General features: G+C 30.2%; 1 protein-coding gene across 5 annotated transcripts; it reads right to left on the reverse strand.

Moving 5' to 3' along the window:
• Nucleotides 1-462: 462 nt before the first annotated feature.
• LOC134723682 (proline-rich transmembrane protein 4-like) lies at nt 463-14235 on the reverse strand. 5 transcript variants are annotated; one of them, XM_063587253.1, is made up of 5 exons: nt 14160-14235; nt 11581-11649; nt 9140-9179; nt 7864-7920; nt 463-5914 (listed from the first exon to the last, which is right to left on the reverse strand). In XM_063587253.1, the coding sequence occupies exon 5, from the start codon at nt 5778-5780 to the stop codon at nt 2853-2855; it is 2928 nt and encodes a 975-aa protein (XP_063443323.1). In that variant the 5' UTR covers nt 5781-5914; nt 7864-7920; nt 9140-9179; nt 11581-11649; nt 14160-14235; the 3' UTR covers nt 463-2852. The 5 variants fall into 5 exon arrangements, with proteins under 5 accessions (XP_063443323.1, XP_063443315.1, XP_063443320.1 ...); XM_063587245.1 differs by lacking the exon at nt 7864-7920; XM_063587250.1 differs by lacking the exons at nt 7864-7920; nt 14160-14235 and adding an exon at nt 12695-12741.
• Between the last annotated feature and the right edge of the window lie 2134 nt (nt 14236-16369).

Below are 16369 nucleotides of genomic sequence, written 5' to 3' on the forward strand. Positions count from 1 at the left end.
TTCATGGTTCACTGGTCTAAGTTATGTTTTTGAGTTTCTAATACTATATGCAATAGGTCAACTAGAATTGGTGTATGGAAATATTTTATGATCTATATGTCAGTTGTGCAGGTTTTATTTGACCTTGACCTCATTTTCACGGTTCATTGCTCAGTGTTAAGTTTTTGTGTTTTGGTCTATTTTTCTTAAACTATAAGCAATAGGTCAACTTTATTTGTTGTATGGAAGAATTGTTAGCTGTGCATGCCTGCCTTGCATGGTTTATCTGACATTGACCTCATTTTCATGGTTAATTGGTCAGTATTTAGTTTTCTTGGTTAATGTTAAGTTTATGAGACATTGTAATAAAGCTTCATATTTAGGACTATCAATATAATATCAATGATAAGTAAAGAAGGCGACATTTCAGCGTGTGCACTCTTGTTTGCATAAGTAATACATTGTTGTAGTTAATAGAGTCTATTATTCTTCATACAGTTTTATTTCATGTAAACAATAATAAAAATATAAACTTAAATATCAGCACCAAATAAATAGTAATAAGGAAATAAAACAAAAGGCCAAATTAGCCTTGTATCAGTGAATGCTAAAAAAATCATGGATTTATCAAAATCTTTGTGGTAAAATTCTTATCATAAATTCAGAAACATTTGCACAAATTGATCATTGCATCATTGAAAAATAAAAAAGTGTGAAATAAAACTATAGTGATGTCAAAATATATACAAATAATGCTATCAACACGATCAAAAGTTGTTAAGTCAGTTTTGATTTTTAAGAGGCCTATTAGCAGTAGTATGACCATGATGACATTGCATGCATTTCTGAACTGTTATAGTAATTTAATTTTAATAGAAAAGTCCTTAAAAAGTCTGTCTCTAAAACACTGAACTAGGAAGTATAAAAATAAAAGATTTTTGTGCACACAAAATACAGACTTCATCATTAAATATTATTTGCTTTTTTCTATAAAAAACTGACAAGTACTTATAGGTCCTATCACTGAACAAATGTGATACCATATTTCACCTCACTAGATTGTTAAATTTTCATATTTGAATATTTAAAATTACTAAAATAACTGTCAGGAGAAGAAAAATATGATATAGGGCAATAGAAATAAAGATAAAGCTCATGAAGCAACCAAAAAATATATTTGTAATATAAAACTTAAATAAGAAAATTTATGGATTACAAATAGATTGTGTACAAAACTTTAAAACAATATACACATATATGAACTCAATAAGTTAAGGTAAACATTTGTGAATCTCAACTTTACTCAAGTACATTTTTACCTAACTTTCACTACAACTTCAGGCCCTGTAGTTAACATGGTAGATGAACTACAACCATGAATATAAATTCATTAGATTTACTGGCATAGCTACCTTTTTGTGGATTAATGTTTTGTAGGTAGCATTTTTGTCAATTGAGGAAAATTAAATTTTTGTTGATAACTTATTTTCGTTCTTTTAACATTTTTTTAAAACTTATCTATTAATTGCTTGAAATTGTGTTTCATCCTTACCCAAGAAAAACCTAGTAAAAATATGTACCTCATAAAAGATATGAATCAACAGTATATTTGAACACATATATATACATGTAAATACACTGAAAAAGTCAAAAACTAGTTGCTTTTAAAAAAAAGCAAAGCAAAATGTGAACCTAAGACTGGTCATTAAAAGATTGCTGCTGAAATTTTGTTTTTGAATAGAAAAGGGAAAATAGGGTTCACACAACAAACATGACATATTACATTGTGTGATTGACACCATTGTTGAAGTCTGCACCTTGATCTATAGATGTCTTTCTATTTGTTTGTGTGCATACCATTTGTCAAAAAATGAAGTAGTCTAAATTTTACAAAATACATTTTGTACAAATTTTACAAAACAATTGTCAATACTATTTTTGCAGCATCCAGGATTGCTGGTCACTTCAAATTAAATTCACTTAACCTTAGTTTTCACTAATGTAACGATTGCAATAAACAAAAAATATACGTTGACTAGTATATATATTTGAAATGGCATTCTGAGATACTTGCATGTTTTCTGTGGATCAGTTCAATAATTAAATACAATTTTATATAATACATGCAATTGAATTACAATATTTGAAAACTATATCTTATTTGCATTATCTTATCAAATCTAAATAATATATATAATTCCTGACATGCTTATATGTAGAATAAGCATTTGATCAGATGAGGTGGGATAATCATTCATTATTTTTAAAATTCTTACTAAAGGGAGATAAATCTTCCATATATTTTCATCAGTACGAAAGGGAGACAATTCTCCAATTTCTTTTATTTATTTTTGTACTTAAGCAAATAACAATTGTGGCACCAATATGATTTTGAGAAAAAAATAATACTCTTATTTCTGTTAAACTGAAAAATGTATAATCAGTAAATGTACAATCAATAATAGGCACACACAAAATTAAATATTAACATTGTCTACTTATTCTTTCAAAGCAGATGTATAGAAATTTTATCAACTGAACAAAAAAAAAATCTTGAAGAATCAATGCTTAAAGTATAGAAATTAAGATTTAAAAAAAATCTGTTTTAATATACAAGAGAAAAGAGTTCTAGCACCATGTTTACTGGTTTATCTTTAATTGAATAATAAAAGAACATTTTTGCCATATCAAGTTTTAATTTTCTACAAAATCATAGATGAATGATTGTCTTTTATGATGCAAGTGAAAAAATATGAGAAAAAAAAGACAAAAGATGAACACTGAGAGTTGTCACAAAAATCATATAAGGCCTTATACAAGTTATGTAACAAATATGAACACATTTGAATTGATTATCTACTATAAAATATAAATCATAATTTAGTATCATCATCAATATTTCTGTCTGTTGAAGATTCATTTGACTTTTTGATTAAAGGCTTTTTGGATGAAGAATCATTATAAATGGCTGCCTCTGATTCTTCATATGAAAACATTGAATTACTTCTGTTCTGAAGAGGTGAAACCTCTTTTAAAAGTAAACTGTTACAATTTCCTGAACTACATGCTGAGAGATCACTTGGCAAGCTTCTTGTAGATCCTGAATTATGTATAAAGCTTCTTTCATATGCCTGTTCAAACTCCCACTCTAAACTGTGAGTCAAATTTATAGAGGATAATGGTCTTGTTATATCAGTACCAAAAGTACCAACACTCATTTTTTCAAAGTCAATGCTGCGTTTGAAATTTTCTGACGGTTCAGTATCACATCGATGAAGTTTTTGTGCACTTTCTACGGCATTCTCTTTATATCCTTTGTTAGAAATACCCGTATCACTAGAAACAGAATTACGTTTTTCATTTATCATAGTACCATGTATTAAATCTGGTAAACTGGTTCCAACTTCAGAACCAGTCACACTATCATCTTCAGCTTTAAATCGAACAACACCATCCCTTATTACTAGATGAGATTGCTCTTTTTTCATAGGACAATGTTTTTCTTCACTTTTGATATCAAAATTAACTACAGTATGCTTTTTGTCAAAATCATCGCTACGCACTAAAGCATGAGAGTTTGCTGCAGAACTAGGTTCTGAGTCAATTAACTTTTCTTCCTGAGGAACACAAAATAAACGTTTGAACATTCCAGTAACAGTAGAAAATGTTTTATTTGAGCTTCTTCTACGAATCATGATTGGTTGTGATGCAACATATACCATGAGGCAACACATCAAAAATTCTACAAATCGTAACAAAAACTGATAAGAAAAGAATGGCCATGGCTCTGGAATGTGGCTATCAATATAAAGTCTATAAACGCCGAATATTCCGTACACTTCTAACATTACACAAAGTAATCCAAAAACTGCAGCAGCAAATGTTATTTTCACAGATGTATTTAAAGTGTATCTATTTTTACTTTTCTTCTTCATAGATCTGCCACTAGTTTTGCCATCTTTACTTGCAAAACTTGCTTTGTATATACTTGCAGAATTTTTATTTCGAAACATAGCTGCTAATCTTAATTTGTTGAATATATGAAAATATCCTATGAATAAAACAGTGCCCCAAATGACATAGAAAAATTGACATACTAACAGCAATACTTGAGCACTGAAGAATAATCCAACTATGACAGATGTAGTGATGGACAGCGCGAAATGAAATGTTATAATTCCAATAAGTAACGAAAGTTTCTGTATTCTTGTAGAGACCACTTGAACCCGTGTTGCCAGCAACAGGGCATAGAATAAAATACTAAAAGCAGATGTCAAGCATGGATATGCAGTACTGTAAAGAAAATAGTTCACAATCATGGGAAATGTTCCATTCCTGTTGTGAGCATCTATCACAAGGTACAGTCCTCTCAGCAAGCACTGAAGTGTGACTAAAACATTCAATGTCACAAAATAATTCCTACTGAGTAAATGTTCAATACGCCACAATCGTATAATATTATAAACACTGTATAATCCAAGAAGTAAGAATATTACACCAAATAAGTAAACAAGAAAGTCCCAACCCCACTTGTATTCCTTCATAGCTATGTCCCATTGTGGAACAGGTTCAGGAAAAGATTCAGATTCAGGTTCAGTTTCAGGTTCTGGTTCAGATGTAGTTTCTGGTTCTGATTCAGGTTCAGAAGTAGTTTCTGGTTCAGATTCAGGTTCAGAAGTTGTTTCTGGTTCTGATTCAGGTTCAGATGTTGTTTCTGGTTCTGATTCGGGTTCAGATGTTGTTTCTGGTTCTGACTTAGGTTCAGAAGTGGTTTCTGGTTCTGATTCAGGTACAGATGTTGTTTCTGGTTCTGATTCAGGTTCAGATGTTGTTTCTGGTTCTGACTTAGGTTCAGAAGTGGTTTCTGGTTCTGACTTAGGTTCAGAAGTTGTTTCTGGTTCTGATTTAGGTTCAGACGTCGTTTCTGGTTCTGATTTAGGTTCAGAAGTGATTTCTGGTTCTGATTCAGGTTCAGAAGTGGTTTCTGGTTCTGATTTAGGTTCAGATGTAGTTTCTGGTTCTGACTTAGGTTCAGAAGTGGTTGCTGGTTCTGATTCAGGTTCAGAAGTGGTTTCTGGTTCTGATTTAGGTTCAGATGTAGTTTCTGGTTCTGACTTAGGTTCAGATGTTGTTTCTGGTTCTGACTTAGGTTCAGATGTTGTTTCTGGTTCTGATTTAGGTTCAGAAGTTGTTTCTGGTTCTGACTTAGGTTCAGATGTAGTTTCTGGTTCTGATTGAGGCTCAGATGTAGTTTCTGGTTCTGACTTAGGTTCAGATGTAGTTTCTGGTTCTGACTTAGGTTCAGAAGTGGTTTCTGGTTCTGATTCAGGTTCAGATGTAGTTTCTGGTTCTGACTTAGGTTCAGATGTAGTTTCTGGTTCTGACTTAGGTTCAGATGTAGTTTCTGGTTCTGACTTAGGTTCAGTTGTACTATTTATATACAACACAGTTTCATTGTTATTTACAGATTGTGCTGAAGACTCAGGTGTAGTTTCTGGTTCAGCAATAGGTTCATTTGAAGATTTAGCATTCAAAATGTCTTCGTTTTTACCTTCAGTTGTGGAAAAGTGACTTGCATTAGTTGAATAATTCCCAGAAAAATTTTGCTGAATATTTCTGATTTTCAGAATTTCAGATGAATTTACATTATTAACATCTCTCTTGAACCTAATGTGTCTATCCAATGCTTCATTGTTGTTACTAGGTTTAAATGTCTGGCAGTAAATTATGCCACTGACCACAAAGAGCAAAAATCCAAATATTCCAATACATAGAGGTACGATTGTCTTTTTCTGACGCATTGTATTTTGGTTCAAATACTATGATATTTTCTCCTGGTATAAAATACGAAGTTTCGTCATAATTAATTTTCTCCACAGTGCAAACTTTCTTATTCAGGTTTCTTCACATGAGTTGTTCTAGTTGTTGGTAGATTCTGAAAAATTCAAAAACTTTATCAATACATACAGAAGCTTTGGGTAATTGTATTTCAATATGCAATAATTTCATCTTTTTTTTTAATGAGTGCATGGATAATGTTTCAATGTGAATTGATGTCATTTAATATACTGGATCATAATGTATTCGATTTTACATTATTCAGCAAATGATTAAAATTCAATATTATAGAGAGCAATCTATCAAAAACAAATGTTACACTACAGAAAAATATTAGATTTCAAATATCAATATTTTATGGAACAGTTCTTGTCACCATATGCAGCTTACGGTTTATCCAAAACCAATCCAACGATACTTTTTTCTTGATGGCGACTGTTTAATAGACCTCTGGCAATTAAGAGTGCGACATAGAGTTCATATGTAGACAATTGTCTATTGTTGAGACAGTATGTTGACATTGAGAGGTCTATTGGTTGCTTTTTTGTATTGTTAATTTATATTTTAATCAATCCAAAGTATATTTAATTTGATTTGAAGATTTCAAATCAAATTACTTATACTCTAGAGGAAGATACATGCCATGTCTATTTTGAAACAACTACTGACATCAAATTTCCAATATCAGTATGTTGGAAATGTTTAGATTAGTGCAATTGAATATACTTTTTGGACATTCGTTTTCCAATTACATAAATTATACTTTACTGGTACAGATTAATATACTGTATCACTTATTTTTTTTTATATTTCAACTAAAATTATATAAAAATTGTATCAAAAACTTGATATAACACAACTTTGAATACTAGTATTATTATTTTTTCATATTAAGAATCCTACTCTATGTTAACATAAATCAACTTTACCTTTTTTGTGTTCATGTAAAATTTAACCAAAATGATAAAATTACATTGCAGGATAAAAAAGTGCCCAGTTTTTACGTGTTAATTGTAGAAATCTTTTAGTATGAGCACATTTAATATTTATTAAACTGCTTTTAATCACCTACGAACTTCCTGTAGTAATGTGTGGTTCCTGTTTCAATAATCCTAGATTAAGGGGTCATAATGTATGTTTAGATATGAGAACTTATAATAAATAGGTACGATTTTTTAAATTATGAAAATTTGATCAAGAAGTGAAATGCAGAAGCCATACTTATTGAAACTGTTTTTTAAAAAATAAGGGGAAGTAATTTCGTCTAGACCCATTATTGAAATAAAATCAGTTTCTTAAAAATCAAAGCCACAACTTTTAACAAAGCTAATCTCTATTCAAAAACAAGATCTGCTTGCTCATAGTGACTAAGTCTTTTTAAATTTCATTTCAAAACACTTTACTAGTACAAATTTGTAATTAAATGGGTGTCAAAAATATGACATTTTTGTTGATTAGGAAAAGGATTATTGGGTCTTATCTTGACTTGGAAAAAAGTTTATCAAAGATGCTGATTTTATCTCTTTCTTTTTTAATTGTAAAATATAGCCTACAAGATTTATCACTTAAAATTTTCTTAGGTATATTGACTAAAATTACCACAGTTTTTTTTATCATATTAAACTGACTAAAACACATATATATTAACTTCCTTTCTTGTGGTAATTTGACCTTCTCATTGACAAGCAATTTTAACCTTTGAAATGTCATGTAATATTGCAATAAAGATTGAAAATTGAAAGGTACCAATACTTTGTTTTTTTGATAGCATAACATAACTATTTTCAAATAACTGTATTATCAATGTTCAAATTGCATGACCAAAATTTAGGTATGTTAAATTCTGTATTTTGGTCTTTTAAAAATAATAATGGTCCATTGTCAATTTACTGTTTAAAAAAATGTTAAAAAAATATGAAAACTTGTAGAATATACTTTCTTACAATTTTTAGCCAAAAAAATGACATGGAAACATAATTGTACCAAAAAGCTTTAAAAAAATCTCTCAATCTTGAATCAAAGATTACAAAGTTGTGATTTACATACCTGATAATTTTTTTCAATTGATAAACTTTGTACAGGAAATCAAAACAGGAAAGAGTACTGTTAGTAAAAAACAAACAATATTTACATTATTTCGGCCTCTGGTAAGAAATCGTAAAGCTTCTTAAAAAAGTGTCAAACTACTTAAAAAATGTCTGAAGTAATTGTCCAATTATATGATCTTTTGAATAGAATGTCCAGCTTAAGTCAATTGCCACCAGCTGTGAGGGGTCTTGTGGTCATTTATCTAAATTACCAGGGAATCATATATAATTGGGGTAGTGTCAATATTTAATAATCAAAATTATCAATATTTCTGAAATAATTGCTTATAAAAACCTATTTAATATTCGTCTGACCTATTGGGCACTAATTGATTAGCAGTATGTAATCATATCAAAATAATCACTGCAAATTGAAGAATACAATATTTTCCCCTAAAATATAGATTAGATTTTCTTTAAATTGGAATTTTTAAAATGTACAAAATGATAGATTTGTAGTCTTTCACACCACTTTCAGCGGCTGCATTAGTTTTTATTGGTGGAGGCAGTCTGGAGAAAACAACTAAATAGACATAAAGGTTTTTATGCCTGTTGCAAATGTATATTGTTGTACCCTTTGTAATGATGGTGATGAAGTATGTCTGTAATGGTTTTAGTTGACATACAATGTTCAAATATAGTTCTTTAGAAACTTAAGTTGATATCCTTTTTAAATCAATAAATAAAACAACAAAACAACAAAAAACGGTGCCTTCTACCTTTTTTTCGATCAATAAAAAAATTAAAAAGGTGGCTAGTGGCTAAAGGAGAACAATCTAACCATAAACTTGTATCAATTTTTTTTTACTTTTACACTTGGTCTTCTGAGGTCTGCACATCAGACTACAACATATATGTCGTTTATCTGAGTTGATATCCTTGTTTCAGATATACCAAGATTCTGAGTTGATATCCTTGTTTCAGATATACCAAGATTCTGAGTTGATATCCTTGTTTCAGATATACCAAGATTCTGAGTTGATATCCTTGTTTCAGATATACCAAGATTCTGAGTTGATATCCTTGTTTCAGATATACCAAGATTCATGAGTAATTTTGTAAATGATAAAGAAGGAATTAAGTATATGACGTGTTAGTTAAGTACCCTAATCGATGCAAATTTTCATTAAGCTCTTTAAAAACAAATCCAGGGTCTTTCTAACCAAACATGGTGACATTTGAAGCCAAAAATAGAAATTAAAAAAAAATACAAAAATATTTTTTTATAAACTTACCTTTAGATTTTTACACTTTAAGTCATCTCTAAATGAAATCCTGTAAAAAATACATAACTATGTCAAAAAATATCCATATAACAGTGTCAAAATATTTACTATGACAAGTTACAAATGTTTACTGGCTGACCTTACAGTTATGCTTGAGTGATGTTGTGTAAGGGTTGATGGGCCTGACATAATGTTACTCTCAATCTGTCAATCACAAATTAAAATATTTACATCATAGTCTGGGTAATAGTATGTACAAGGAAAAGAGATGTGACATTTTTATTTTGTTTTTATTCTTCATGTACTGAAGGTATGTGGGAAAGACAGAAAAATAAAGGCTCTATTTTGAGAGTTCCTATCAACTGAAATTCTTTTTTTTTTTTTTTCTGGAATATAAATTCTTTTAGAACCGAAATTAAAACAATTTTTTTTAAAGGGAATCCACAAGATTCCAAAATTTCCTGAAATGTGTGAAAAATCTGAGATATAAGCTACCATATATAATAAAAATAAAAAATGCTGAATTTAATGAGGTGTAATATTTTTACACAGTTAAATTTAACAATTTCATAATACATCATAATATGTAGGCAAACTTTAAAATTATTCTTTGTTGGTCAAATGTACAGAAAAATGTTGATTGTCTCTCAGTAAAGTCTCCAGAAATAATATATTCATTTTACGATTGGGTTTATTTGAAGATAACATAGTTATTCAAAACTGAAGCAGAGACTTCTAATAACACAGTGTTATAGTAACCACAACCTGAAGCAAGGACGTATAACTAACATACGTCCTTGCCTGAAGTAAGCGCAGAAAATTGAAACAACTACCATACTCTCCCCTTTATGCTTTTTCTTTTGGTAACAACTACTGGTTTCTTGCTAACCATTAATCAACCATAGTGAAAATCATCATCCATTAACCTTTTGTCCATTCTAATATATTTTGGCTATTGTAATTTGCAGGTGTTGAAAAGGGGAAATTTTGATACAAAAAAGTTTATTCTCATTTTTCACCTTGGCTAATTGTTTCCTGCCTAATCAATCAATCTGACAACTTCCCATGTCTATTTGCTACATCTTACAGCTGTTTAATGTTTATAATAAAAAAAAATAACATTTTTTTTTTTCAAATGAAACAATTTAAATAAGGCATCAAATAATACATAAAATGGTAATTCCTTGGTGACAAAACATATATCCTGATTAACTTATTACACTGTAAACATCCCTTATATTGGTATAAACTTCAACACCATAAAAACGTGACAGTTTTACATAATTTCTTAATCCTCAGGTCAAAATATAATAATTTTATTAAATTTTATGATTTTCTAGATGAGGGGTTATAAAACACTTAAGTTGTCCTGGTTGTTTTTTCTACCTAATCTATTTCCCTTAAATTTATTCATTTTAATCAATGGATATTTTAAATAAACTGATAATCAGATATAAAGTGACTTTATTATAAATATGAGGAAGCTAATGATTTAGAAATAACTTAAGCATTTATTTGATTTCCTGAATAAAATGCCTTGCATGTGTGCAGGGACATAAATTTTCAATTCAGCATATTTATATTTCAACATTTAATATGATATAAATCCCTCGATGTTTCAATACATAAAATTTATATGATAGATTTGACATTAATCTACAAAAATAAATATATGCACACAACATAAATTTACAAAGTATACTTCAATTGTTTGCACCTGTCCTAAGTCAAGAATCTAATGTTCAGTGTGAGCATAGAAGTTATATTGAATATTACTTCCATGGTGTGAGCAAAGACTCAGTGTTGAAGACTGTGATTTGACCTGTACAATGGTTTACTTTTATAAATTGTGACTTGGATGGAGAGTTGTCTTATTGGCTCTCATAACAAATCTTTTAATATCTATTGAATCCAAAAAATTGAAAAAACAAAATATATAAAATAGAGCAAAAGAAATATATATGTATCATGTGGATCTTTTTAGAAGTGAGTAAAATTTTCATGCTGTTTTTAAATTTCACAACATCTATTTGCAAGCTCTCATCCTTGAGAAAATATAACTGTGTTATATTTATACTAAAAAATTATTTAGGAAATTTCTTTTCAGAGATTAGTGCCTGTATACCTGTATTGCTTCTTTTCTTTTTTTTCACACAATGTTAGATCTTTTTCTTTCTTTCTTCTCTTCTTTTTTGTGAGTTTTATGCATAAAATGCCTAGTCTTTTTAAAAATGTTCATTCTTTAATTCAAAATATAACAAAAGTTGAGTATCGGTACTCAATTAAAATAATTTGATAGAAGTTATCAAAGTAAAAAAAAAGATAAAACTACAAAACTAGAGAAGAATTTTCTTACTTTGACATTTAAATAGAAAAATTTACCTTAAAGCAGGACAACCCACCCTGATATATATATATATTTGTGATATTTGTGTACTAAAATTGATTACCTCTAGAAATACACCTTGTCATTAGGAGGATTAACAGACCATGACTTTGTCAATACAATTCTCCAATACCTGCAAGCAAAACACATAAAAACTGATACTTTTAGTTCAAATATTTTAATGGTAGATGATGTACTTTAAAGAAACATGAATATATCTGTTATTTTTATCAGAATTCCACTTTCAAAAGTCATTAGACAAGTATTAAGGATCAGTTCAAACTTTTTAAAATAAAATTTATAATAGAAAAATGTTGGTCATAGTGACACAAACTGTTACTAAACAGCTTTAAACTAAAATAGGCTATACAGTAATAGTGAATTTCATTGATATGTACCTATAGGTTATTTCTTAACTAATAGACCAAAAAGCCAACTTAAAAATCGCTCATGTGTGGTAAAGACACAATTGACCGATATGACACTTATTACTCTTTTAATTGACAAAAGCTATACTGATATCAGATATTATCATTGATAAATTATCATGAGGGATGAGGATGATCGATAAATGCTTTATGTCCAGTGGCAAGTTAAATGCAAGGAGATCTTGTTAATATGTTGAGTTTTAAACCCTGCTTTATACAAGATACATGTATATACAAGATCAACACACTTGAGTCAGATTTTCAATGTGATTTTTCACATAGGTAACTGAGTCCTCTGGAAGATAAATTGTAACCTTACCCAGACACATTATTTAGACTCCTGGGGCCCACCAGTCTTTGCTCTTATATTTGAGTTAAATAGAGTAAATGAACTTAGGATCTAAATAATTTATATGATGTTCAAAAAATAAAACTAGTTAAAAAGCCTATATCAAATTGACTTACTGCCTTAATTTTTACTTTAACAAGTATTATAAACAGTTTCTTTTGTAAAAATCAGGTGTTCAGAATACCATATCAAAACTATGAAATCAGAGAAGACTGAATTAATTTTCAATCTAAAAACAAACTGAAATGACTGGATCCTTTATACATTTAGAATGATAATTTTCAGTGATTTAAAAGGGAGTTCAGGTTTCCTAACAGACCCGATCTTGATTCTTAATTTCCCAATGACAAAATCAAATTCAGTGTTTATTATAATAACAACATATACATATATAACTGTACCTTTTCTATACGCTTACTTCCTAAATTATTCAAAATATAAATAAAAGTAATATTTTAGGTAAACCGGAATTGACCAATAGGAAAACAGTTAATCCCATTAGTGAGCGACTCCTGTTATTAGTCATTAATCTATCGTGGATTGAATAATTGACAATGATTTAAAAGTGAAGTAACACTTTGATAAAGTCACCCATGACCTCCCACACCATCTTAATACCAAAACATGACCATTGTTGTTTTTGTTATGTAAAATTTGTACACGATCAATGGCTAATTCTAAGGATATATCTCACTTTTAATTAAACTTCAACCAGATCTAAATTTATCCTGTTTACAGATTTTGAGAGGTCAAACTCTCTATACAGTTATTTAATCTTTTAACACTGGTTCCTGAATTTTCAAGTACTGAGTTATACTTCAGATTAATACTGGATATGGAATGGTTTAAAAACAAAAAATAGAGAATTTGATTCTTGTGTAGATGAAATTAACTGACCATATACCTTATAAATGCTTCCAGTGCTTTTATTGATAAATCTTCATCATGATGTTTTAACCAAAACATTAAAAAGGGGGGATAAGCCCTTTACCAGGAACCATGACTCCAGGAGCGGGTGTTTCTAAGTTCTGGATTAATGGATTGACTCTTTCAGGATTTCAGGATCTAGGAATTTTTGTTTTCAAATTTCGGGATGTCAAGATTTAAATTTATTTAATTTCGGGACCTCTGGATTTCATGTTATTAAGCCTGGGATTTTTTGGGATCAGGACCCCTCCCCCCCCCCCCCCCCCTCATTAAAAAGGAGTGTAAAAATATGTGGAAACATTTGGAGCAGAACCTACAGGTTACTTTCTTTATACTGAATTTGAAATGCTTTAAAAATTTAAGACACTTTTCATACTCTTTCAAAAAGTGTGAACAGGATATAAATTTACAGCTAAAATACAAAATAGTCAATTTTTTTTTATCAATAGTAGAAACTTTTAGTAAACAACTAGGAACATTATTATAATTGGTAGATTGGCCCCAAAAAATGTTATCTTCCAAAATATCAATATGTTTAACAATATTCAGTTATCCGAAACTGTTAATTAATGCCTTTCTTCTTTTAAAATTCATTTTTTTTAAAACATTTTTACAGTTATAGTCCCAACAATTTTAACTCATAATCTTAGGTGACAAAAATCTTTACCATCCAAGAAAAGTATATTTAATGAATTTTGTCAAATTTTACTCTCTATCTTAAAATTCTTCATCATCTTTGTGTTATATCTAATGTGAAAGCTTTAGTCATACTTACTATAAGATTGTTGATGTTTTCACATTCCCCCCTTCGTGTCAAATACATATAACCATACTTTTAATAACCTATACACCGTTACATTCCATCGTTTGAAAAAAGTTAAATCCAGCTATATATAAAGTTAAATAAATTCCTTATTGTGCACATAATGCACCTAATACCTTATCTCTATAATAATATTGAAAGCTGTAATTCACTGTCAAGTATATCCTTTCTTCATTGTGAACTCATCTCAATACCTATCATTAACTTGTTCACTTCAATTAATCAATCAAAACCATGCAGGACTTGCAAATTAGAAATCCTTGGGCCATATGTATAAAAAGATTTTATTAATGGAAGAGGGATGTCATTCAATACACATTGAGTATATCAGTTAGTCCATGTAGAACAAAACAAGCCTACCGAGAGGATTCATTTATTGTTTGAAAGACTTTAAAATAGATATAAGAGGATGTGGTATAAGTGCCAACGAGACAACTCTCCATTCAAGTCACAATTTGTAAAAGTAAACCATAATAGGTCAAGGTACGGTCTTCAACACAGAGCCTTGGCTCACACCAAACAGCAAGCTATAAAGGGTCCCAAAAATTACTTGTGTAAAACCATTCAAACGGGAAAAACAACCAATACCCAGCTGGTTGTCTTTTCTAGAGTTATGACTAGAAATCTTCAGTCATAGCAACCATTGGGTCAGTTTTCACTCAAAACATTTGTTTTTTGAAAATTTCCCACATTAATCTTTCCACCTAAAATTTTTGCCATTCTTCTACAATGACATTAATTTCCAAATCTCACCCAACCCTCTCTATTAATTCCCTTTATTAAGTAACAGTTCATTGACACAATGCTACCTAATGTAGGCTGCAGATTTCTACTTACTAATATTTTCTTTACCCAGTGACTTACTAAAATATAAAAACATTGACCTTTTAACCTTTGATGATGTAAACACACCAAATGATGTAAGATCTATTTGGGAAACAGACATCAACTTTGTTCTCCGTATCTCAAACCTGATATCTTTTATTTCAATCTTAAACTAACTGATCCAGATATAAGTCTAAAAAAAACTTATATTCTAAATAACATTACCTATGTTATGTAAATGTCACTGGTTCAAGGCATTCAGAGTAAGTTTGGTGCCAATCTGACTCTTACAGACGTTATGAAATATTACAAAATGAGAAATTTATTTTCTGTCCAACTTATCACTATAATCAAACTGTGTCACTTTTCATCATATAAAATCACAATTAAACATGCACCAAATGAATAAAGTGATTCTCAAATTTTATTTTTTAATTCTTTGTTTTATCAAAATTTCTTATGACATTGCAGCAATACAGAAGTTAATTCTCACACAAGTAAAACTTGAAAAAAAATTCTTCTCTAATACAATAAAGCTTTGAAAGTTTCAGACATAGATTTTGATGATACTAAATTCCTATTTTTCACATACCTTGAAGTAGACCATGAAATGAGGAGAAAACCAACAGAATTAATTGCTGATAAAAGAAATAACAACTAAGAATGTTGCATGGAAATAAGTTTTTTTATGTGCTAATGAAACAAAACACCTAGACCCTATAAGCAAGACAATCTCCCCATGTCTACTATCCAATCAGTTAATTGTGATTCAAATATTAAGGATGTTGACCTTCTGTCAAATTTATTTCCTTTTATCAGAAGAACAAGCATTTTCAAGGGTGTTAGTGTACCTCCATCTTACAGACTAGGTTTGCTCAGATGCATTTTTTCCAGAACACGACTACTGGTATGTTCAATTTAAAACTATTCTTTACTACCGGTATATGTCCCCAAAATAATCCCTACACAATCTACTTGACATTTTTGTTAATGACTCAAAGCTGTCTTTATCAAATTAAATATTAGAAGGCAACAAAAGATAAGTTGACCTAATATGACCAAACACATTTCCGGAAATGACAAGTGCAAGACCAGTACTCCTGGAATAGGAGTGATCGGGCGAGTTACTGAATGGTAGGTGCTCACTTAGACTAAGTGCAAGACCACTTCTCCTGGAATAGGAGTGATCGGGCGAGTTACTGAATGGTAGGTGCTCACTTAGACTAAGAGCAAGACCACTTCTCCTGGAATAGGAGTGATCGGGCGAGTTACTGAATGGTAGGTGCTCACCTAGACTAAGTGCAAGACCACTTCTCCTGGAATAGGAGTGATCGGGCGAGTTACTGAATGGTAGGTGCTCACCTAGACTAAGTGCAAGACCACTTCTCCTGGAATAGGAGTGATCGGGCGAGTTACTGAATGGTAGGTGCTCACTTAGACTAAGTGCAAGACCACTTCTCCTGGAATAGGAGTGATCGGGCGAGTTACTGAATGGTAGGTG

This window comes from Mytilus trossulus, chromosome 1 (assembly GCF_036588685.1).
Source record: "Mytilus trossulus isolate FHL-02 chromosome 1, PNRI_Mtr1.1.1.hap1, whole genome shotgun sequence".
NCBI classification, from domain to species: Eukaryota; Metazoa; Mollusca; class Bivalvia; order Mytilida; family Mytilidae; genus Mytilus; species Mytilus trossulus.

Coding starts and splice junctions, on each gene's coding strand:
- LOC134723682 (XM_063587245.1), bottom strand. CDS start 5,780: ATGCGTCAGAAAAAGACAATCGTACCTCTATGTATTGGAATATTTGGA.